Genomic DNA, 24,487 nt, shown 5'->3' with positions numbered 1-24,487 from the left:
CCTGGTTCCCTCCTTGCATGTGGGTTCTGGGGATCCAGACTTCAGGACAGCCAATGCTAGGCCACCTCACTGGCCCCAGTCAGGATTTTATCACAGCAACAGGGAAATAAACGGAGAAACCCATCACTCTTCACATTCAAGGTTCTGTGACAAAGACAGAGATGGAACAGTATGGATAACTCAGTGCAAGCGGCCCACATCTGTGATCCTAGCACTTAGGAGGCTGAGGCAGGTGATGTGGGATGTCCTTCTGTATGCTGCAAATATGTGCTGCTTTTATTGGCTGATCAATAAAGCTGATTTGGTCAAAGGCCAGGCAGAATAGAGCCAGGGGGGAAATCCAAACAAAGATGCAGAGAGAAAGAGTCAGGGAGCTGCCATGTAGCTGATGGAGAAGCAAGAAGAGAGCCTCGTGGTAAAATATAAACTAACAGAAATGGGTTAATTTAATTATGAGAGCCAGTCAGTAATATGCCTGAGCTACTGGCCAGACAATTATGATTAATATTAAGACTTAGAGTGGTTATTTGGGAACTGGTGGGCAGGCAGGACAAGAAGCCTCCATTTACTGGCAGGAGGATAGCTAGTTCAAGGTCAGCCTGGCTTACAGAGTAAGACTGTTTTAAAAGAGGAAAGAAGAAAGGGAGAAAGGAAAGAGAAAAAACAGCAAGCTTACACATGTAATTTCATGTAACCCAACAGGCTTCACCTAAACCCAGCTTCAGTTTCATGCAAAAAATACTTGTGAGAATGCCCCCGAAGGGCTGGAGAGATAGTTTAGTGGTTAGAGCACGTGCTGCTCTTACAGGGGAGAGTTTGAGTCCCAGCTTTCCTGGAACTCCAGCTCCAGGGCAATATGAGGCCTCCTTGAGCCTCTGCACTGGCATGTCAGACCAACACAAAGACCTACACATACACACATAATTAGAAAAAAACAATTAAAGCAAAGGGTTTTGTTCACAATTGCTAGTGCTCCCAGCATACACATGCAGGTGGACTCAGTGGCCCATGGCCCCACAAGGGACACCTGGAGTAGGGCCATGTCTCCTTTGATAGCGCACTGGCTATCCATTCCTCTTCAGGGCTCTTCAGGGAGAGGGAGCAGAAGAGGTGGCCTTCTGCAGCCTGCTTTACATGCCTCTTAACAAACACCAGGCCACACACGTTGAAGGCTCCATCTGCATAGCTGCGGACCAAGTGGGTATGAACAGGGCCTGAGAGGTCAGAGTCCCAACAGGTTTGGGGTGAACTTCAAGCAGTTGTTCTGAGATCCACCTTCCCGCCCTCACCCCCTCCCTCCCTTCCTCCCTCCCTGTCCCTCCCTCCCTCCCTCCCTTCCTCCCTTCCTCCCTCCCTCCCCCTGCTCCACTTCCTTGTCGTCCTTTCTCCCCATTTCTTCCTCCCTCTGCCCATCTTTCATAACACAATGATGAGGCAGCTCTCCGGGACACACGGGTCTAGGGTCAACTTGGGGGGGGGCGGGTAGCCAGAGGCAAACTTGCCCAAGCAGAAGCAGTTGCCTGGACCCTGGGAGGTACTCCATGGGTTCATCCTCATGCCTCCAGACCCTTTGGCATTTCGTGTGAAGGGAGATGGCAGTGAATTTGGTGACCAGCTTCCCTCCTGCTCAGACTCTGACCTTCCCTCGTCTTTTCCTTCCAAGTCCGAATTTGTCCCTGTCCAGTAGGATGTGACACTGGGGTCCTCTAGCACAGAAAAGGATGGCCTGGAAGGCAAACTGTTGAGGACAGAGGACCAGGGAGTAGCCAGGGGCGGAGGCGGCGTCAGCAGGGGGTGCCAGAGCGAAAGCCAAGGCCACGCTGATCAGCCCAGGTATCCAGCGAGGGGTGTGTCAGGGGCGTGGACTCTGCCCAGCCACACTTAAATAGTGGAAGGTCAGTGAGACCAAGGAGGAGGAAGCCAGGCCGGATCTGCCTGGACCCCAGCCAACCCAACTGCCAACCCAACGCTGCCATGAGGCTCCTGAGCGTGGCTCTTTTGCTGCTCCTGTCTCTGCGCACTGGTGAGAGTATCCCCGAGGGAGGGTAGTGTGCAGAGCCGCGCTGCGCTTAACTTTGCTGCGGTCCCCTCGCACCTACCATGACGCAGCGCGACATGGTAGGTGCGAGGGGACCGCAGCAAAGTTAAGTCCCTGGGGCTTCGAGGAGGAGGCAGCCTTGAGCCAGGCCTCGAAACTGCGTGCCGGATGTTAGGGAATAAGTCCCGGTGTGGCCTGTCTGGGGCAGAAGGCAGGAGGGAGCTTAGGGGATGTAGCAGCCCTGAAGCAGAGGAGGGGTAAAGAGGGTAAGAAGGAGAGCCGAGTGCTCCCATAGTGGAGGAAGGCAGTGGCATGTCCAGGTGATGACCTTTGGTGAGGATAGAGTGCAGGCTGTCAGCAGAAAGGACCTGGCCCCCAGACAAACATCCCAAAAGCAAGTTCCAGATGTTTCCCCCAAGCATAGGCCTCGAGAGAATCCCGGTTGCAAAGTCATCAGCCCCCCCCCCCCGGGTCCCCACTTGGGGTGCTCCTAGGACTCTGACCTGATCAGATCAAGGGACACAGAAGGAAGCCCAGGGAGGACCTGTGTGTCTTGCTCTGCATAGTTGACTTCCAACGCTGAAGGTGGGCTTCTCACATACTAATAAGTCCCCTGACCATTAAGGGAATAAAAACCCGAATCCACCCACCCACTCCTCAGCCTCCGGAGACAGGGACCTGACTCTGCCCCCATCGCAGAAGGCAGGGCACCCACAGCTACCAGCTCAGTCACGAGGTCCAGTTTGCCAGGGGAAAGGCAGGGACAGAGCTGAGGTGGGACCCTGGGCCAGTACCTCTTTTGGAAGGCCAGGAATTTGTCCACCCCAGAGCCGTGGGCCCAGCACTCCCTCAGTCTGAGCCCCATCGCAGGGATTTTCCACTGCTCAGTAGCTGGCAAGGTTCTGAGCCACCCATCCGCAAGCGGAGTGGGAGTGCAGATCTGTGTGTCAGGGGACTGGCCATACAGGCTGGTGGGGTCACCACTGCTGGATAGGTGATGAAATGATGTCAACTGTTCTGCCCCACAGGCCTCGGTGTGACGGAGGTGCGCTGGTGCACCATCTCAAACCCGGAGCAGCAGAAATGCAAAGACATGAGCAAGGCCTTCCAGGGAGCTGGCATCCAGCCTTCCCTCCTCTGCGTCGAGGGCACCTCTGCTGACCACTGTGTCCAGCTCATCAAGGTGACGCCTCTCCCTTCTGCCTGTTCCCCACCCCTGGCCCAGACAAGAGGGATCTGACTCAGGAGGAGCACACAACAACCCCATTCACTGGGAAAGAGGCCACTGTCCCTCTGCCAAGGCTGCTCGATGCAATCTCCCGAGTTTCCCCAGCAGCAAGCTGTCTAACTTTATCCTCGCAGGTGGGAGGGGGCAGGGGCTGTAGCCCAGTTAGGTACCGCTGGGGAAAACAGGAAGTGGAGAAAATCCTCTTGTAGGATTTTCCTTCTATGATTAGGACAAGGATGCTATCCACTCTTGGGGGAGAGCACAAGCTGTAGTGACTGTCCTAGATTGGTTTTCTACTGCTGTGACAAACGCCCTGACCAAAAGCAACTTGGAAGGAAAAGAGTTTATTTCTTGTAGTCCATCAAGAAGGGGGAAGTCACCGGACTGTTACACAGAGAAACCCTGTCTCAAAAAACAAAAACAAGAAGGGAAGTCAGGGCAGGAACCTGGAGGCAGGAGCTGATGCAGAGGCCATGGAGGCTGCTGCTGACTGGCTTGTTCCCTATGACTTGTTCAGGTATGCCACTGCCCACAGTGCACTGGGCCCTTCCATATCAATCAAGAAAATGCTCCAACTGGGCATGGTGGTACACAACTTTAATCCCAGCACTCAGGAGGCAGAGGCAGGTAGATCTCTGTGAGATCAAAGCCAACTTGGTTTACAAAGTAAGATCTAGGACAGCCAGGGCTATACAACACAGTGAAACCCCATCTTGAAAAACCAAAAAGAAAGAAAGAGAGAGAGAGAGAGAGAGAGAGAGAGAGAGAGAGGAAGGAAGGAAGGAAGGAAGGAAGGAAGGAAGGAAGGAAGGGAAAATGCTCCACAGGCCAATCTGATGAAGGTGTTTTCTCTACTGAGGTTTTCTCTTCTCAGGTAATTGTAGCTTGTGTCAAGTTCAAGGGGGGGGGGGAGAAAACCTAACCAACACAGTGACTCCATGGCCCATGGCGGTCACTCAATGCCATGGAGCTTTCCAGAATGAGGTTCCTAGAGAAGAAACCCCCATTCCAGGGTCCTGAGTAACTATGAGATGGAAAGGCACGTCTTGGTGATGGGAGACCCATTAAACTGCCATCAACCATTCTCAGAGGCAGGACAGGATGAAGAAGATAGTTGCCATAAGACAGGTACTGTGTCTCCATTGCAGTCTGGCCCCCAAGAGGCCTCTGAGAACTAATCAAGTAGTGGGGCCAACCCTATGAGGGCAGAAGCCAGCAGCAATGAATGACAGTTTCTCTCAGCCTGTGTGAACTCTCTTGGAAGGTAGAGTCTGGTTGGGAATCGGGGCAAGAGGCCAATAGCCTCACAGTGAAGAGATGCTTTGTGACACAGCTCCATCTTGTGTCTCCTGGTGTTCCACTATTTGTGTCTGTCATGATCCTGTAAAATTAGTAACTAATATTTGTGAAGAGCAAATGTGGTAAAGCCAAGTTGAGTTCTGAGCCTGCCAAAGGGGGAAGTCCTGGGCCCATAGGGCAGGGTCAAGATAAGATACGGCTCCTAGGTCAGGTGAAAGCATCGAAGACCTCCCATACTCCTTGACTGCCTGTGGGTGTCACTGAGTTCTGGCTGAGTGGGCCCACGGCTGGAATGGGTGACCCTCACTCTCTCATCAGGACCGAAAAGCTGATGCCATCACCTTGGATGGAGGAGCCATTTATGAGGCAGGGAAGGAATATGGCCTGAAGCCAGTGGTGGGTGAAGTATATGACCAAGGTAAGGGGCATGGTGCGGGAAGAAGCAAAGACCCCACACACAGACCAGTCTGGCCATGTGACCCTGAAGTCCCCAAGCTGGTCACCAGCTCTGTCCACAGAATACTTCTGGGGGTCCAGGAAGAAAGCCCTTTTGAGAATTTCCTAGTTCTCTCTTGAAACCTTCAGGTGGGAGACCCAGGGACACAAAGTTGACCGAGTCAGCTCTTCTTCCTGGGTGGCTCGACAGCATAACCCCAACTTTTGTCCACTGGGCCCTTACTGAAGGGCAGTGCCTGGGGCAGAACTAGGTGCAACCCAATGGGCAGGTGCCTGATGATCAAGGTGCCCGTATGTACACACCCTTCAGTGCCCCCATCAGAGGCAGCTTGTGCACTGAATACAATCTCCACAGCCTTTCCTGGGGTCGCCACTGTCCTCCTTCCTTGCTGTCCTCACGCCTTACATCTCCTCCCTAGACGCTGGGACCTCCTATTACGCTGTGGCTGTGGTCAGGAGGGATTCCAATGTGACCATCAACACCCTCAAGGGAGTCAAGTCCTGCCACACAGGCATCAACCGGACTGTGGGCTGGAACGTGCCTGTTGGCTACCTGGTGGAGAGTGGCCATCTCTCAGTGATGGGCTGCGACGTGCTCAAAGGTGAGGACTTCTGGCCCAGCTTGCCGCCCCTGACTCAGTCCCTCCTTCCTTGACTTAGTCTGCTCAAGTGTCAAGGATCACTCTCACCCCATGCCCCCTGGAAGCCGCAAAGCTCCACCTCCCATGAGAGCCTTCCCCTACTACAGCCACTGCAGCCACTCCCTCCACTCCTGGTGGCCTCCGTTTGAGTTTCTGGCTGGTTGGCTCCTCAGAGCACATTGCCCATCCCTGTGTCCCACGTAACACAGCCAGGTGGAGGAAGACAACCAAGAAGACATCAACCTGATGAGGGTGGCCTCTGTCTGCACATGTGTCCCGAGCTCTACAGGATCAGAAACTACATTTTTGGGACTCAGACAAGCTACTGACTTCACCCATAAGACCCCCGAGTGGCTTGTGAACCCAGCCATAGTGTAACTGACAACCTGGGAGAACCCAGAGCCACAGCCTCTCAGGGTGGCTGAGGGTGGGTGGTCTACCAGTTGGGAGGGCAAATATTTGTGAAAGGAGTGCTTCTGGGGGCCTTCCTACTGATGAAAAAAAATCCACACAAAAAAAATGCAGACTAGTGAGTGGGTCAGACCCCTTGACGACCCAGGGTCTCTTCAATACTTTCCCCTCTTCTGGTGAGACTGCTGGTCACTGATTTGAAAACTCTTCAGTGCGCACAGAATTCGGTTTGCATTCAGTTGTCCTATGAAGACATTTATAGAAAACATCTTATTTCCCAGCCACAGCAACAGCCCCACCCACGTCCGAGGGTCCAGTCTGGGAATACTGGCGTGATCAGTAAAACATGTTTCTTCACTTAAAGCTGGAAGGTGGAGACTGTGGGCTGATGCCTCTCCTGACTTCCCAGGGTGGGGTCGGTGACCTCTCTTTGCTCCTTCCCACAGCTGTCGGTGACTATTTCGGGGGCAGCTGTGTCCCTGGAACAGGAGAAACCAGTTACTCTGAGTCCCTCTGTCGCCTCTGCCGTGGTGACTCCACTGGGCACAATGTGTGTGACAAGAGCCCCCTAGAGAGATACTATGACTACAGTGGGGCCTTCAGGTGAGGGGACTGGGGCAGGGTGTGGTGTGGGGAATGACTGTGTGGGCTATAGGGCATCAAAAAGCCCTTTGTGCAAGAGCTGTTCCTGGCTAGTTTATAAACACGAAACCGGAAGGTGCCAGGCTGGATTTGCTCACAAAGTCAACATGTTTGGTGTATTTAGAAAAAGAAGGGCTCTGACCAAAGAGAATGGAAAAAAACATCTCAGGCTGTTCCCTGGCCCCCATTCTGATGTCTGACCACCAGGGAGGGCCTTGCCTTATGCTGGTCCTGACTGGCACTTCAGCCTTTCATGACCCAAGAGAGAGTCTCATCCCATTTCTTGCAAGAGAATTCCCAGCCCCAGTGTCCCTTCCTGGGGGGGAGGGGGCTTAATGGTGACCAAGAGGAGCAATTTTTACAACAGGGAGAGGACACAGTCCTTATTACCTACCCATGTCCCTGGCTATCTGTCCCTTATACCTTATGCCCTCAGAGATCTCCGTGATCTGGTACCTACTTTGTCCCTTGCCCTATCTACTTATTATCTGGCTGTGAGGACCCAAGAGCCCCTTTGCCCAGTAGTTCCCAACCTGCCTCCCATATCGGGAGACTAGATGAAAGTCAAGGTCCACTTTCCACATTTAGATACCACATGAAAGGCCTCCTAGTCCAGTCCCCTGGGTCAGAGGAGTCATCTTCAGAATGTGATGGGTGTCTGGGCTTCAGATAGCAGGCCAAGGAAGGCACTACAGGACCCTCACTGACTGTAAGAGACCACTAATAGCCAGGCCTGGTGGCGCCTGCCTTTAATCCCGCCACACAGGAGGCAGAGGCTGTTAGTACTCTATATGACTCTATATGAGTTCAAGGCCAGCCTGGTCCATGGTTCCAGGACAGCCAGGGTTACACAGAGAAACCCTATCTTGAGAGAGAGAGAGAGAGAGAGAGAGAGAGAGAGAGAGAGAGAGAGAGAGAGAGAGCATTCAAGCTCAGAGTCCTTATGATGGACCTAAGAAGGGTCCACAACTTGGCAAAGCCACACAGCCAACAGTCTCAGACCTGCGGAACTGTAAAAATATATGCCTCCTAGGGTCATCCCCTGCAGCACTGGTCAAACTTCCAGGGTAGAAGATGGGGGGGACTGTGTGGCCAGAGTGCCCTCCCCAGGCTCATGGCTTTTCCCACACAGGTGCCTGGCGGAAGGAGCTGGTGACGTGGCCTTTGTGAAGCACAGCACGGTGCTGGAGAACACGGATGGTGAGTGGGGGGGACCAGGCTCAGCTGCCCAAGTTGGTCCCAGATGGCAGCAAGCAGTCTGGTTCAGTGCTGCTCTGAGTCTCTCCGGGGGACTCTGGACAAGGCACATGGTCTCTGTACCTTAGCTCCCCGTCTACAGAAGGCAGCAGGCGGTCTCACCAGCAGCATTCCAACTGCTTGGTGCGGCAAGGGTGGGGGCAAGCCAGGCTCTGCTCTGAGTGTGAAAATAAATGGGTTCTGTCCATGACCACTTAAGTCTACAGCCCTGCACCAGACACTGCGGGTTACCCAGTCCCTTCCTGGTGTCCCCTGTGACCGGGAGAAGACTGGCCTGTTCCTGGACAGTCTTGCTGAAGATGGGTTGCCAGGATGTGTTGGTTTAATTTTGTTTTTAATTTTGTAGCAGCTAAGCTCTAGAACTTTGGGCCACGCCTGTAATCCCAGCACTTGGATGGCTGAGGCAGGATTGCCACAAGTGATAGGATTACAGACATGACGCAACTGCCCTTTAATTTGGATTTGTAAAAGGGTTGTTTTTTTTCCTCCCTAAATTGAAGTAGAAATTATATGTAGCAAGATTTACTTGTTTTGAAGTACCACAATCAAAGTGTGGACTGAAGTAAAACCTTGCTGGGCTCCCACTCCCCTCCTCCACCCCCACCCCCATGGCCACTCCTGACTTTGCCTGGCCCAGGGTGTGGGAGACTTATTCTCTTTGTCTGGGGTTGTGTTTCTTGTTTTTGTTATTGTTGTTTGGAGGGGTATTTGGGGGGGAGTATGTGTGGGGGGGTGTCAACAAGGTCTTAAAGTACAAAAGAACTGTCCAGAATGTAGATTCCGAAGTGAGTTAAGCAAAAATAAAATAAACGTAAGTGTAACCTAGGCTATAAATCCTTCAGTTTTGTTCTCCCAAGTGCTGGGATTGTGGGCATGTGTGCATGTCCAGCTGCCGTCACAGTTTCTCTCCCCCTCCTCCTTCTCTTCCTGCTTTAAATAATTGACTCTTTTTAAAAATCAAAACAAGTGCCAGTGGTGGTGCACACCTTTAATCCCAGCACCTGAGAGCCAGAGGCAGGTGGATCTCTCTGAGTGAGTTCCAAGACAGCAGGGCTACACAGAGAAATCCTGTCTCAAAAAATAAAACAAAACAAAAAATTAAGACACATGCCATGTTTAATTATGTAAACACTGTCCAACACTCAGTAACTATCCAGCACTGGAGCATTAAAAATGCCAAGCCAGGCATGGTGATGCCTTTACTCCCATCATTCAGGAATTCAAGAACAGCCTTGTCTGCATAGCGAATTCCAGGCCAAACAAGGCTACATAATGAACCCATGTCTCAAAAAATAAAGAATATGTACAGCCAGGGGCTGTGGAAATCACTGCTCTTCCAGAGGACCTGGGTTCAAATCCCAACACCCACACATTGGCTTGTATCTACCCATAACTCCAGTTCCAAGGGATCTGATGTCCTCCTCTGGCCTCCAAGGCACCAGACACACATGGTGCACAGACATAAATGCATGTAAAGCCCATAAACATGAGAGAGATAGACAGACAAAATTTATATTTCCCCTTGTTTTTTTCAGTCAACGTTGTAGTATGGGTGTTGTCATTCAGTATTCCTTTTTCAGTGACTTGACAATTTATACAGAGGGTCTAATGGGTGTCCTACAGTGAACAAGCTCCTCCCTGACATGGGACATGCGACATCCCTCTGCTCTCTTGTATAAACTATATTGTCATTAATTCACTCCTCCTTGTAGTTTTTTTAACCAGTGAGTTTTAATTAGGATTGCTTATGGGAGCATAGATGAGGAGTTACTTACAGGGGTATGGGCAAATTTACAGTGCCCACACCACTGAAGAAAAACTGTCCCCCACCTCCCTCAGTAATCATAACTGCTTATGGAGCCAGGGGGATCAGAGCTGAGAGCCCCTCCTACTCCATGACAAAATGTTGATGGGCCCAGTCTGGCAAAGGTCTTGTGCTTGCAGTCACAGTTGCTTTCAGTTTAAGAGGACGATGGCCACACCAATGGCAGGAAGACAGCACTTCATAGCACCCACCCCTTCCTCTGGTTCTTGAATTCCTTCCCATTCATGGCTGAACACTCAGCAGCTGTTTATTCTTGGCTATGGGACCAGTTATGAGTGCTGCTGCCCACAGAACAAAGAGGCTTCCCTGACCACACTGGCAGTGGCACGCTAATCTATGGGCACAAACACAAACATTAGGAAGCCGCTCAACAGGCATAGTATGTCCATTTAGCAAAACAGTGGTACATTCTCCACTAGGACCTCTGACCTCCCAGATCGCAGGCTGTTGACTGGGTTTACTGCTGAGACATGAATTCCCTCTTGTGGAGCAGGCCTCAAACCCAAGCAGAAAGTGGTTGGTTACCCGCCTAGTGTTCATACCACAATTGTGCTCATAGGCATTTCTTGCCTGGCAAGTCAGTAGTGTTGTATGCAGAGGCTAAAGCTGGGTAACAATATCCATGACAGTTCTTCTACATAGTATCTGTGTAGCACTATGAAAGCTATTCAGCCAGAAGGAAGCTTCCAACTCACGTCTAGTTTGATTTTTCTATGTCCAGCAACCAAAGCATTTGGCTTCATCAATAGGGTCTGACCATCTACTCCTGGTAGGCAACCAACAGCACTGCAGATAACCTATATTGTTTGGGGCACCTGGGGGGGGGGCTCCCATAGGGAGGCAGCCCCACCTTGGCACTGGGATTTTCATTTAATAACCTACAGCTTCTGGGCGTGGCTTTAATGCTTGTCATTTGAATCCATTATGTACTCTAAACTTTTGAAGGCAGACATAAACCAGATTTAATAAAGGACAGAAAGCCATCTAGTAAAGGACAAGGCACCAAGAACTGTCTTCCAGACATGACAGTACTACAAAATGAACTGTCCTTCATATAGTCCCCAGGATGGGTTAGGCAAAGGAGAATTTGAAAGGAGAGCAAAAGAACAGGGATGTGTTGAGTTTGAATCAGCATTGAATTTTTTTTATTTTTATGTACGCACGAGTGTTGGCCTGAATGTGTGTCTGTGCGTTATTTGCATACCCGGTGCCCAAGGAAGCCATAAGAGGTCATCAGATCCCCTAGAGCTGGAATTACAGTTATGAGCTGCTTTGTGGGTGCTGGGAATTGAACCTGATCCTCTGGAAGATCAGCCAGTGCTCTTAACGGCTGAGCCAGCTCTCCAGCCCCAGATTATTGTTGTTTTGTTTTGTTTTGTGTGTGGTTGTTGCTGTTTGGTTTCTTTTTTAAGTCTGAGCAGTAACCTAACGATTCCTAAAGAAGTAGTTAAGAAACGTCTTCATGAGCCAGGTATAGTGGAGCACATCTTTAATACCAGCACTAGCAAAGGAGAAGCAGGGTGGATCTCTGTGAGTTCAAGGCCAGCCTGGTCTAAATAGCAAATTTCAGGACAGCCACGGATATATATAGAGATCCTGTACGTACACACACACACACACACACACACACACACACACACACCAAAGAAAGAAAGATCTTTCTGTAAACTGTTAAGACAAAAAACAGCAGGATCAACATTGTCTTGAGCAATGACATAATGGGACTTCATCCCTGGCAGCTGAGGGGTAAATAGAGGCCTAAAATGCATGCTTGGCTCTTAGACTAATGATACTGAAAGCTGTTCATCTTGAAGTGGAGAGAGGCTGGGATGAGGAGAGACCTGCCCCGCCCCATGTGATGCTGAGGTTGCTGTAAGTGCCTGTGTGGTGAATGGAAATGGCCTTGCTGGGTGTGCCTGCGGCCTGAGAGGTTGGCTTTTGCTAGCTCTGTGGCCACATAGGTTGCCTTTGCCTTCCCACTCCCTAGTAGAGTCCCCTTGTTTGAGCTTAGAGCAGCGGTTCTCACAGGGGTCTCCCAAAACTATCAGAAATATCAGATATTTACATTACGATTCATAACAGTAACAAAGTTATAGTTATGAAGTGGCAATGAAAGTAATTTTTGGGTGGGGGTTGGGGTTCACCACAACGTGAGGAACTGTACTAAAGTCACAGTGTTAGGAAGGTTTAGTGGTCATGGACGATCACTAGGTAGGACATTAAGTCCTTAATATGACTTTTTATTATACTCCTATTTGGTATTGTTGCCAATCTCTCAAATAAATACAGTTTTTCTGTTAAGAAATGTGTGAAACTGGGAACAGAGATGGCTGAGCAGTTGAGCGCTTGCTGCTCTTCCAGAGGACCTGAGTTCCGGTGCCAGCAGAGACATCAGTCATCAGTCTTCTCACAAGCACTGTAACCCCAGGGGATCAGATGCCCTCTTTAGGCCTCCACAGGCTACTGCCCACTCACACAGACACAGATAGATGCAAACAAAAATACTTTCAAAATCTGCAAAAGAAACACGGACTTTATGAAACTAATGTGGAAAATATAGATATATGTGAAAAAGTAGTGTGCAAAATTAACTATGTGCTTAATTACGTTCAAGGGCTTAGAAAAGAGAAATAGAAAGTGAATTAGAAAAAAGACCTTAAGGGGAAAACCAACCAAAGTAGTAACATTTGGCCCATTGGGAAAAGCTTAGAGAATTAATTACCCTTCTCTATGGAGGCCACAGCTCTGAGGAGAGTCTGTCAGGTGGCTTGCTGTGTCTTCCCCACCCCTGTCCCCACCCCTGCCTACTTTGTTACATTTAGCTCTTCCACGCTAAGCAACTCTAGGTTCTTGCTCCTCTTAACATTTTTAAGTACTCATGTTCATGTGTGTTGTATTATGGCAAGCTACCTCACTTTTTTTTTTTTTTTTTTTTTTTTGAGGCTGGGTTTCTTTGTGTAGCTTTGGAGACTGTCCTGGAACCTGGAACTAGCTCTTATAGACCAGGCTGGTCTCGAACTCACAGAGATCCCCTGCCTCTGCCTCCCGAGTGCTGGCGTGTGCCCACCACCGCTCGGCTCATTATCTTAACAGAAATTGTGAGAGGTGGACAGTATGCATCCAAGGCGGTCTGTACGGCTGAAGAGCTTTCACTGCCAATGCTAGATCCCCACCACCAAGACGCCCAGCCTCCTCCAGGCCCCTCTCCCATACCGCACTGCCCCCCACCCTCTAGGAGCATAGGAGCTGACTCCCCAGTCCCTACCTTCCAGGGAAAACCCTGCCCTCCTGGGGCAAGGCGCTGATGTCACAGGACTTCCAGCTGCTATGCAGGGATGGCAGCAGGGCCGATGTCACTGAGTGGAGACAATGCAACCTGGCCCGGGTGCCTGCGCATGCCGTGGTGGTCAGGGATGACACGAATGGGGGCCTCATATTCCAGCTGCTCAATGAAGGCCAGGTGAGGAGGAAATGCTGTGCCCTGAAAGCTCCCAGGCAGCACCGGGCCCTTAGGGTGGGGGTTGAGAGGCGCTCTGGGCTAAGGTCTCCAAGGACTCCCCTGGGACAGACCTAACGGAGCCAGCAGTTAGTTCAGGAGCCAGCAGTTAGTTCAGTGTAAAAGGGGGAGCACTTTGTAAGATGGCAGGAATGGAGGAGAGCCAGAGCGTGGGCACCCCTCAGAGTCCCAGCACCCCTCAGTGGAAACCCTTCTTGCACGTGCCTCTGAAGGTCAAAACCACAAGCTGTGGGCCAAGAAGAGGACAAGCATGCTCAACTGGTGGACGACGTTAGAGACACTGCTGTGTCAGTCACCGCCCAGTCATTACTCGTGCTCCTAGCCGTCTCAACCTGGGCCGTGCGCCCCGTGTTCAAATGGAGGGGTTTGATGGGGCAAAAGTGGAGGGGCACGGAGGAAACATAGTGTCAGGAAAGGCGATGTGGAGAACTGGCAGAGAGGACACCCGGCCTGAGGTTGCAGGGAGGAGCTTCGGGTGACTGAACTTGGGAGGAAGGGATGTAGCCTGAAATCCCCTCACCGCTGCTTCTCCCCTGACACGCAGATTCTGTTCAGCCGTGAGGACAGCAGCTTCCAGATGTTCAGCTCCGAGGCCTACGGCCAGAAGAACTTGCTATTCAAAGATTCCACCTTGGAGCTCGTGCCCATTGCCACACAGAGCTATGAGGCGTGGCTGGGCCAGGAATACCTGCAAGCCATGAAGGGTCTGCTCTGTGACCCCAACCGTGAGTCCGCCTGTCCCTGCCCCTGCCAGCTGCACCTCTGCCTAAATACAACATGGCCGGCTTCTCTATGAGGCTGCCAGGGCAGGACAGCTACCCAGGCAGCCTGGCACGTGCCTGTGGCCCCTGCAGAAATCTGTCACTTCTACTTTGCTGCTGCTTAGAGGTTTGGGGAGGAAGCCAGCGGTCCTGTAGTGTGTGACCTGTGAGACCCTGGAAGACCCTCCGGCGTCTGGGACCCAGGTCATGGAGCCTGTTTTAGAACTATTGAGTTCTGTCAACTCTCATTCCACAGCTTCCTGCTCCTCTCTTGTTACCCGAAGGACTCAGGTTATCTCTTGCAGTAGTCTATAAGTGGACTCCCTTCCTCCAGCCCTCCTCCTATGGATCTCCCTCCCACCTACGGCCAAGGAAATAGCAAGCCAGACTGAGTTCCATACACAGCAGCCAGTCTGCCTCAAGCTGTCTCACAGCTTTCCCTGTGAGGAAGTGGTTAAATAGCATCCTGGTCACATGGCTAATAAGAGAGAGACCCAGAATTTCCCTGTTAAAGTACCCGCCCCCACGTGTTCCCTACACAGGGCTGCCCCACTACCTACGCTGGTGCGTGCTGTCCACACCCGAGATCCAGAAGTGCGGAGATATGGCTGTGGCCTTCAGCCGGCAGAGACTCAAGCCAGAGATCCAGTGTGTGTCGGCTGAGTCCCCAGAGCACTGCATGGAACAGATCCAGGTGGAGTGGGCCAGGGAGGAGGCGGCACCAGCACGGAGCAGGGTCCTTACCTCCCATCCCAGTGCACAGCGGCCAAAGGGGGGTGAGGGGGCAGGACACAGACAGAGATCCAGTGACAAGCTCACAGGGGAAGGGAGGGGGAAAGAGCACAGTTGGCTGGGAACAGACCTTGGGTCTAAGAAAGTCTCTCCCTTCTGAACCTCCGTTTCCCCTGGGTTAGGAAAAGTGCGTGGGGACGCTTGGCAGATTCCGTGGCAGGCGAGGGTGGGCGAGGTAGAGGGACAAACATGTCAGGCAGACAGAGCTTAAGTGGGAAGTTTTATTAGAAAGGGAAGGGGGGTAAGAGGTAAAGAGACACAGAGACAGAGTGTAGGGAGACACCACGCCTCCTAAGGGCTGGCTACAGGTGTGCTTGACCACGCCCGCCCGGGCAGAGGACAGAAGAGAAGAGGGAGACAGGAAAAGTCCTGTCTGCCCCAGGGGAACAGCGGGAAAGAGAGGGAAATGAGAGAGCAGGAAGAGAGTGTAAGTGCGCAGAGGTCTTTCTTTTAAAGGGGTCCTTTGCGCCAGGACTGACCAGGATACTGCCTGAGTGCATTCTGCCAGGCGACAGGGGCAAGCCAGCATAATGCCTGAGCCCTTATATCCTGTACGTGGTGAGAGTGGGGCATTGTCCTTCTCTAGATGTTTCTGAGGCAGCCCACACTCAGAAACAGATTTCATTGTGTCTGGGGATTAGTGCACAAAAGACTTCTAATAGGAATGTATGAAAACTATGCATCCTGCATATAAAGGGGTAGAAAGAATGCTTGACCTTTCTTTTTTGTTTTAAGACAGGGTTTCTCTGTTTAACAGCTCTGGTTGTCCTGAAACTCGCTTTGTAGATCAGGCTGGCCTTGAACTCACAGAGATCTGTCTGCCTCTGCCTCCCGAGTGCTGGGATTAAAGGCGTGTGCCACCACCCAGCAGCATTTCTTTTTACTGTTTGCTTTAGTCTCTTCCCTAAGCGCTTTCTATGATCCATGCAGGTGTATTGGTACCCACTGGTCCACAGTGAAAACCCAGGGCCCATCTAGTCTGACCTCCTGGCTTCCTCAGCTGGACACTAAGGCAAAGGGAGGCTGGGAGGAGATTTCTCTATCCTGCTGCCTGGCAGACTGGCCTTTGCTGGGTACCTCTTTCCAAATGCCACGGGCACAAAGAGACGGGAAGGGCAGAGTCAGCTGCCTCTCAGCTGGAGACTCCTCCCCTCAGCCTTCAGAGGAGCATGTCAGACAAGGGATACCCAGGCCTGTGGAGAGATGAGCAGAGGCTGCCCCCAGGCCTCCTCAGAAACCCAGCAAGAGCCCAGTGAGCCGCAGTTCCCCTTCCCAGGCTCTGGAGACGATGTCCAGTGTGGCTGTCCAGTGTGGCGTTCACTTCCCTTTCCTGAATTCCACAGTGACTGAGCCCTGGGCTATGGGTTCAGGCTGTGTCCTCCTTGGTATCGCAGAAGGTGTGAGGAATTCTGAGTAAAGAGAAGCCCCTTAGAGTTACACTCGCTGGGGCAAATGTCTGCTACCCCACTGTTACCTCCTCACACCTGAGGGTTACATAGCATATGGCACCCTCATAGGGTGCCAGACCCCTCTTTCTCCAGCCTGGCGCTTCTCTTGGGGTTTATCATATTCCTGTGGCTTTATTGCCACACACCCCCTTTCTAGGATCCTAGCTACCTAGGCTAGGGCTAAAAAGCTTCAGACTGGGCAGGTGGGATGGGGGCGTGGGTGACCTGGAAGGAAGGGTCCAGGGTAGCTGGAGAGAAGAGCTGCCAGCTGCCTTCTCGGAGTCCCTAACACTCAGGGGAAAATCCTCCTGAGGCCCGAGGATCATCATCTTCTAATCTTAGGGCCATTCGCCGTTGCAGGTGAATCTTGTCCGTCAGTGTGCCACCCAGTAAGAGTAAAGAGACCTTGTGCCTCTGGAATTTGGCAGTCCCTGGGGAACAAGCAGTGGGGCAAGGGTAGTGCTAGACAGAGCAGGGAAGCGAGAGAATCTCGGCAGCCATGCCCTGCAAAACTAATGTTGCCAGGAACTGGAGTGCCCCCGCCTGTATTGGCTGCCCTTTCTCTTCAGCCTACCAGCAACCTCTGGGCCTGGCATCTTCACGAGTGCAGGAAGGAATGGGGCAGAAACAGAAGGGAAGTTCCCCAACCACGGTGACTCCCAAAAGAAAAGAGGCAGAGCTCACAAACCCCTTTCCCCCAAGAGGGGAGAAGCCCTGCTATTTCCAGGGATTCCTGCCATCCGGAAGTATATCGGGTCTCTCTGTTCCCTGCAGGCTGGGCATGTTGATGCTGTGACTCTAAAAGGCGAGGACATTTACACAGCAGGAAAGGGGTACAGCCTGGTCCCGGCAGCTGGGGAGCTGTATGCCGGTGAGTGCATTTCCCCAGCCTGGCGACTCTGGGCCTTCTACCAGCCTTCTGTAGCGAGCAAGCTCCTCCTCCCCCAGTCCTGGGTTACCAGTGCACACCTCTAAGGTCTGAGAACTTTCTGGGCAGGGTCAAGTACCCTTTGCAGAGCCCAGCCAGTGTCTGTTGCATATTCTTCTGATTTTCAAATTCCCCATTAACACCTATAATAGCCCTTCTCAGGGGCTGGAGAGATGACTCAGTGGTTAAGAGCACCGACTGCTCTTCTAGAGATCCTGAGTTCAATTCCTAGCAACCACATGGTGGCTCACAACCATCCGTTATAAGATCTGGTGCCCTCTTCTGGTGTACAGATACACATGGAAGCAGAATGTCATATACAAATAAACAAATAAAATCTTAAAAAATAAAATAAAATAAAAGCCCTTCTCATCAGCCAACCCAGTCTGTATGTATAGATCACAGTTTGCAAGGCTTTGTCCTTGGCCTCTCCCTCACATTGCATGGAGCCCTCTGCCTGGTTTACTTAGTCACACCTTCTCAGTGGTTTGGGCTTGACTTTGTCCTTTGTCCTCTTAAGAACTGACCTTGGGACATTTGGTCCCTTCCACTTGGCTGTGAGAAATCTCTAGGCTTAGTGAATATGTCTGCAGGCCTCAGCTGAGCCTGCTTTTCTCCCAAAAAGTGAGAAAAATGCCCCCTGGGTGTGAGAAAGACCATGGGCAGGGCTCCTGGGGTGCTCCAACAAAGAGGGAAGACACCAGCTATTCCCTGAGGGTCCCCAAGATGAGACAGAGAAATAGGAGGGGACAATTGAGGCATGGATCACAGCCCTGATAAGGGACCCTCTTCAAGATGCCCTCTCCCTGCAGAGGAGGACAGGAGCAATTCCTACTTTGTGGTGGCTGTGGTGCGGCGGGACAGATCCTACTCCTTCACCTTGGATGAGCTACGAAGCAAGCGCTCCTGCCACCCAGGCTTGGGCAGCCCTGCAGGCTGGGACGTACCCATAGGCTCCCTCATCCAGCGGGGCTTCATCCGGCCCAAGGACTGTGATGTCCTCACAGGTACCTTCGTCTAAGGGACACAGCTCCCAGAGTTCTTTGGGATCTTATGGGGAGATGGTCAGCTCTCAGGGTCAGGAGCCTTGTGAAACAACCCTAATAGGTCTTGTTCTTGACATGGTCCTGGGAGATGTGATGCCCCCTCCACACACACACACACACACACACACACACACACACACACACACACACACACACCTTCATGGTGTGTCTAGGTGTGCTAGACACTCAATCTTGAGTAGAATTTACACTGACCAAAACAGGGGTGTGGGAATGAGAATGGGCTTGGGTTGTCCCCACACCTAGCATCTCCTAGCGTTTGGGGACCTTGTTAGAAAGTGGCAGGGCATGCATTTTTGTGCCTAAATATCTAAAAGCTAAGATGGAGACAGAACAAGAAACACTTGCTAACTGCCCACTGTGCGTCTCATGCAAGGCTCTCCCATATTCTCACAGTCCAGAGCCAATGAGGTGCTTGAGCTGACTGGCTACACACGTCTCTCCTGGCTGGTAACTCAGAGAAAATAAAGTTTTCTTACTCCAAAGCACAGACGGGCACTAGGATTGACAGTTCCCTCTCCCCTGACAAACGCAGTTGCTCTAGAAAAGAGAATAAGGGGGCTGGAGATGGCTCAGAGGGTTAGAAGCACTGGCTGTTCTTCCAAAGGTCCTGAGTTCAGTTCCCAGCAATGACATGGTGCCTCACAGCCATCTGTAATGAGACCTAATTCCCTCTTCTGGCATGCCTGCAGACAGAACACTGTACACATAACAAACAAATCTTTAAAAGATTAATTAAGCCGGACATTGGTGGTGCACGTCTTTAATCCCAGCACTCGGGAGGCAGAGGCAGGCGGATCTCTGTGAGTTCGAGGCCAGCCTGGTCTCCAGAGCAAGTGCCAGGATAGGCTCCAAAGCTACACAGTGAAACCCTGTCTTGGAAAAACAAAAAACAAAAACAAAAACAAAAACAAAAAAGATTTAATTTAAAAAAATGAAAGATCATGAGATAGTGACCTCCCCATCCCTGAGGAGGTTCAGGTGGAGTCCAGTGGGATGGGGGAGGGGCTGCCCTTCTCCTCCCTGGCTGTCTTTCTGCTGCAGCCCTCATCACATCCTTTCATTCTGCCCCAGCGGTGAGTGAGTTCTTCAATGGCAGTTGTGTGCCTGTGAACAACCCTAGGAACTACCCTTCCTCGCTGTGTGCACTGTGCGTGGGAGATGAGAAGGGCCACAACAAGTGTGTGGGCAGCAGCCAGGAGAGATACTACGGCTACAGCGGGGCCTTCAGGTACTTGGTGGCTGCTGTGGGGCAGGGGATCTTCTGGCCTGGCTTTCCGACGGGACTGTTCTCCTGATGTCTGCCCTGCTCTCCTGTGTGACAGGTGTCTTTCGGAGAATGCAGGGGATGTTGCCTTCATCAAGCACACAACTGTCTTTGAGAATACAAATGGTACCTGAGGGGGCTTGGGATGGAGCAGAGACGGGTGGGAGGGAGGGCCGGCCGTTCGAAGTCCAGAACAACCCAGACACAGGGTGTTGTTGGGTTTGGAGATTGAGCAGCATCCAGGAGAGACTGAGTCTGGAAGGTTCTGCCCTGGGGAACCCAGAGGCCCCAATGTTGTGATGCCTTCTTTTGGTCCAGAATTCAAGTTCATATCCCACTGCTATACAGTAACTGCATCTCAGCCCCCTGCAGGTATTCATGGGGTGCTAAAGCCTGTGGGTGGGGGTTGCAAGACCTCTCCTCTGGTCATTGGTCAAGAGCAGGTCAGTGTCCTGTGCAGGGAAGTCCACTCAAGCCCAGCCAGGTTCACCACACAAACAACTGATTTTCCTGGAGTCACCTTCCCAGTCTCCACCGGAGCCGAAGAGCCAGACTCTCAGCCCCAGGACCCCAAAAGCTGCATCTGAGATCCTGAGGCCAGTACCTCTTACCTCCCATTACCTACCCATTCAGGAGGAAAAGTCACATCTGTGTTAATGGCTGGGGTTTGAGCCCACAACACTTAATGCTTGCACTTTTTGCCTACCCTCCTGTGCCTCAGGCTCTGACATTCCAAAAACCAGGCTTAGTCATCTTCATCCTTCCACTGTCTTCACAGAGACACAGCCCAAGGGGCACAGCCATGGCCCAGAAGGCAAATAAGACACACAGGAAAAACATCAGTATTTAGAAATTCAGATCCTACCCGCAGTCCCCAGAGGCCACTGAGGTCACAGGACTCAAGCCCTTCTTTTTGTCATACCTGCTTCCTTGCCCAGCTCCCACCAAGAACCACAGGCCCCACCTTCCAGGGAAGGGAGCTAGCCTCCCTGCATAAGCTGACAGCTCTGCCTTGTCCTCCAAACCTGGCAGTGTGTTGGAGAGATTTGGCTGCCATAGCATACCAGCCTCCCAGGCTGCTTTTTTATCCTTAGCTCTATGTGGAGCCTGCCTGGTATTCCTTCTGAAACGGGAGGAGGGCGGATGCTAAGTGAACACCAAAAGACAAGAGGGACACGACTTCCAGGGCACCAGCATTGTAGCACACTCATGTAATCCTAGCACTCTGCAGACTTTGGCAGAAGGATCATAGTTTGATGTCAGCGTAGGCTACACTGTAAGATCCTGTCAAAAAAAAAATTAAGAGCCCTGGTTTTGTCAAAAAGTGGGGGTGATAGCCGGGCGGTGGTGGCACACGCCTTTAATCCCAGCACTCGGGAGGCAGAGGCAGGCAGATCTCTGTGAGTTCGAGGCCAACCTGGTCTCCAGAGTGAGTGCCAGGATAGACTCCAAAGCTACACAGAGAAACCCTGTCTCAAAAAACAACAACAAAAAAAAGTGGGGGTGATAATCCCCACCCTGCCCATGTTATAGGCAGAGACTGTGACCCATGCCTGTCACAGTGACCCAGCTGGGCTCTGTCACTCCTGCGATGGAGCAGAGCACAGTGTCTGAGAAGCGCTCCAGGTATTACCACCTGGTGAAGGGTCTCAAGGATCTCTCTCCCACTTCTTCCCACCCCATGCTGTCTTGCAGGCCACAATCCTGAGCCCTGGGCTGCTCACCTCAAGTTGCAAGACTATGAGCTACTATGCCCCAATGGGGCACGGGCTGAAGTAAGTCAGTTCCAAGCCTGCCACTTGGCACGGATGCCATCCCAAGCTGTCATGGTGCATCCAGACACCAACATCTTCACTGTGTATGGACTTCTGGACAAGGCCCAGGTGAGCCAAGCTAGCGTGACCTCAGGGAGGGTGGGTGGCAGTGGTGAGCCAACCCCCCCACACACACACACCAGATGGCTCCTGCTTACCTTCATAAGAAACCCAGGAGGCTAGGAGGCAATTGTATGATTTTCACTCCCCCAGCAATAATCTCTTCTGTCTCCCGAATCATACATTTTCCTTCTCAACTGGATCATTCTCACTAACAGACCAGCATGCCATGCCATCTCACCATTTACATGTAGCAAACTCGCAGTCCTGGCCTCACATCTCTGATAATTACAACTTGCTCCAGGCTACTGCTGCTACTGTTGTGTGGGGCTGGTACTTCAAACCCACAGGCTCACCCCTGCTGGGAGTGCCCCTCTGCTTTCTTTGAGAGCAAAACTCCTCCAAAGCTATCTCTACATAGGGCCACCAGTTCCTCTCCTGGTCTCTCTTGGGGGTAACACTACTCCAGACAAACCTTACTAAGTCCCCAGAACTGCTCTTTTTAAGGGCATCATGACCCATGTTGCTGAATCCAAGGGTCACTTTCTAGGACCTCATTGCCTCTGATCTGATGGCTGCAGCTCCCTCCTCCTGAACTTCCTCCTCCTCTTAGAATCACTTTTTCCATTGGCTCTCAGGTCCCCACACCAGACTGGCTCTCCTCCTAGCTCCATTTAGTAGGCTAAATTCGCCCTCCTTTGACCCACCAGAACCATAGACTAGCAGAGCCGCTGGTCTGTCCCTAAACTTTGGAATGATATATATTCTGTTCCAAGAGCAACTCCCTCGAGCCAATGGCTCCTCTGCCTGGTCCCTCGTGTTCTCTGAAGTGGGGAAGAATACTGTGTGGATGGACATTTTTTGGAGCTAGGATCTACTTCAGGAGGATCTATAAGTCCCCTCCAAGACTGATGGCCATGGCACTTTCTGCTTCCCCCTTGATTATTAACAAGTGAACACACACTGCATATTTTCCAGATGTCCTTTGTTCACACTGTTATCTGTATCCCAGGCTGTCCTCAAACCCTCAGTCCTCCTGCCTCAACTTCCTGAGTCCTAGGATTATAAGCATAGGCCACCATGCCTGGCTGGCTTTACAGCTTCTGGCATTGTGTCTTATTTTACTCCAGCTTGTTAGGGCTGTCCAAAGTACCTTCACTCCAAGGATTCCCATCAGGGAAGCAAGTAGCAGAATCACCCCCTGGGACACTGATGGAGTTGAGTGATGACATCATCAACTCCTTCACTATTTTCTTAGTCCTGGTGACAGAACAGAAGCCTCTATCTGTGAGATTGTCTCGGCTTATTGGAAAAGATGCCCGTAAGATTGACGAGAAAGCACTGCCAAAAAGATTGAGAAACGTTGAGCAGGCCTAGCCAAGCCCTTAGCCACTACATCTGCACCGCCTCTCTTCTGGGTCCTTCTTGCTATAAATCTCACACTTCAGTTCTGCATTCAAGAACTGGTGTGACATTTCTGGCTGCCTTTGGATGGTGCCTCTATGCAAATCTTCTCCCAGACTTCTTTTATGGCAGAGGCTCATCAGTGGTTTCAACTGAAAGATTTGGTGGCCTGAAATGCTTGCTCTTAGGGACCGCTGTGATTTTCTATAAGGCCACACATAACAGTTGCCTTTGGTGTTTCCAGGACCTGTTTGGAGATGACCACAACCAGAATGGGTTCCAAATGTTTGACTCCTCCAAATATCACAGCCAAGACCTGCTTTTCAAAGATGCTACAGTACGAGCCATACCTGTTGGGAAGAAAACCACATACCTGGAATGGCTGGGACCCGATTACGTGGCCGCCTTGGAGGGGATGCTCTCTCAGCAGTGCTCAGGTGCAGGTAGGGGAGCAGACCTCCTGTGCCCACACTTGTAATGCCCCTTTGAAAGGGCCCAGACATCCCGGCATCACTGGGAGCTTAGAATCAAAAATTTGACAAAGCTGAAGGGTATCCCACGTCTCGATGAGGCAGAGAAAGAGGTCCCTATTTCACACACTATCAAGGTGGAGTGTCCAAACAGGGAGGCTTGCAGATAACTGAGTCAGGAGGTCTGGCCTGTCACCCAAATAGATGGAGATCATGAACATAAATGCTGAAAATGATAGTTCTTAGTGGATCTGAGGTAACAGCATAAATATGCATGCCCCATAATTTGGAAGGGAATGCATATGTAAAGAAACCAGAGAAAGGAAAGATTGTCATGGAGAGGAAGAGAGACTGTATCTAGGGGGACACACAGAAATAGCGCTCTCTGCCTGTGTGTGAGCACCACGCTGGCCGCCCACAGGCCGGGTGCTTCTAGCCTTAACTACCTGTCACCCCCCCTTCCCTCCACCCCCAGTGGCCGCAGTGCACCGAGTTCCCCTGCTGACCCTGCTCGCGCTGGGCCTGACTGCAGGCCTCCTCCCTCATGTGCTCTGAATGTGGCTGCTGTAGGCGGGCGACCTGGGCAGGGAAAGCTACGAGTCCAATCCAAGAAACCTGGAAGTCGGCTAACCCTGCAGGGAAAGCTCAGGATGCGAGAGGCCAGGTGAGGACTCTTACACACAGCCCTCGGATGTGCGATTCTAACCCAAAGAGAAATTTCTGGAATCAGGATGATTGTTAAGGCCAAGTGTTCCCACCTGCCCGAGCCCTCGGTACCTGAGGCGACTGGCGAGCAGCCCAGTCATGCCTCCCACGCTGGCGCTGGCGGCGCCTGCAGCGAACCTGTGCCTCCCACCTGGAGCCTCCTGGCTGGCTGGGAAAAAAAAAAAAAAAAAAAGAGGCCGGTTACCATGGCAACCCGTGGAGCAGCTTCCCGCATCCAGCCACTGCGCCAGCCGCCTGGGGAGATGCCAAGGCAGGAGCCCACCACCAACCTAGAGGACCTCAGTGACACACTCCCACCCCTCGGCCCCACCACTCTCTCCTGAGCACAACTATCCACCAAGGCTCAGAGGCCACGCCCTCTGAAGAGCAGGGTTGCTGAGCATCTGAGCCTTTGTCCTTGTCTTCTGTGACACCAAGGAGCCCAGCCCTCTGGACAGCA

At 51.8% G+C, this 24,487-nt stretch overlaps 1 protein-coding gene and 1 long non-coding RNA gene across 2 annotated transcripts; one reads left to right on the top strand and one right to left on the bottom strand.

The window, feature by feature from the left end:
- The first annotated feature begins 1,974 nt into the window (after positions 1-1,974).
- Meltf (melanotransferrin) lies at positions 1,975-24,220 on the top strand. Its single transcript, XM_027413271.2, has 16 exons — positions 1,975-2,023; positions 3,067-3,221; positions 4,884-4,983; positions 5,441-5,623; positions 6,520-6,676; positions 7,848-7,915; positions 13,070-13,257; positions 13,859-14,039; positions 14,618-14,769; positions 17,090-17,186; positions 18,056-18,250; positions 19,382-19,538; positions 19,633-19,700; positions 21,270-21,457; positions 23,097-23,295; positions 23,798-24,220. Exons 1-16 carry the CDS (start codon positions 1,975-1,977, stop codon positions 23,875-23,877), a joined length of 2,217 nt encoding a protein of 738 aa, XP_027269072.2. The 3' UTR covers positions 23,878-24,220.
- LOC118238793 lies at positions 5,332-14,770 on the bottom strand. Its single transcript, XR_004769939.1, has 3 exons — positions 14,636-14,770; positions 13,063-14,002; positions 5,332-6,552 (listed from the first exon to the last, which is right to left on the bottom strand). It is a non-coding gene; the product is annotated as an uncharacterized LOC118238793 (long non-coding RNA).
- Positions 24,221-24,487: the final 267 nt, after the last annotated feature.

Source organism: Cricetulus griseus, chromosome 4 (genome assembly GCF_003668045.3).
Source record: "Cricetulus griseus strain 17A/GY chromosome 4, alternate assembly CriGri-PICRH-1.0, whole genome shotgun sequence".
NCBI lineage: Eukaryota > Metazoa > Chordata > Mammalia > Rodentia > Cricetidae > Cricetulus > Cricetulus griseus.
This window is presented reverse-complemented; position numbering and strand designations above follow the sequence as displayed.

Excerpts from the sequence above, each read along its gene's own strand:
- Meltf (XM_027413271.2), top strand. The coding sequence starts at position 1,975 with ATGAGGCTCCTGAGCGTGGCTCTTTTGCTGCTCCTGTCTCTGCGCACT. Across the intron at positions 3,222-4,883 it reads ACTGTGTCCAGCTCATCAAG|GACCGAAAAGCTGATGCCAT; the intron begins GTGACGCCTCTC and ends CTCTCTCATCAG. Across the intron at positions 18,251-19,381 it reads GGACTGTGATGTCCTCACAG|CGGTGAGTGAGTTCTTCAAT; the intron begins GTACCTTCGTCT and ends ATTCTGCCCCAG.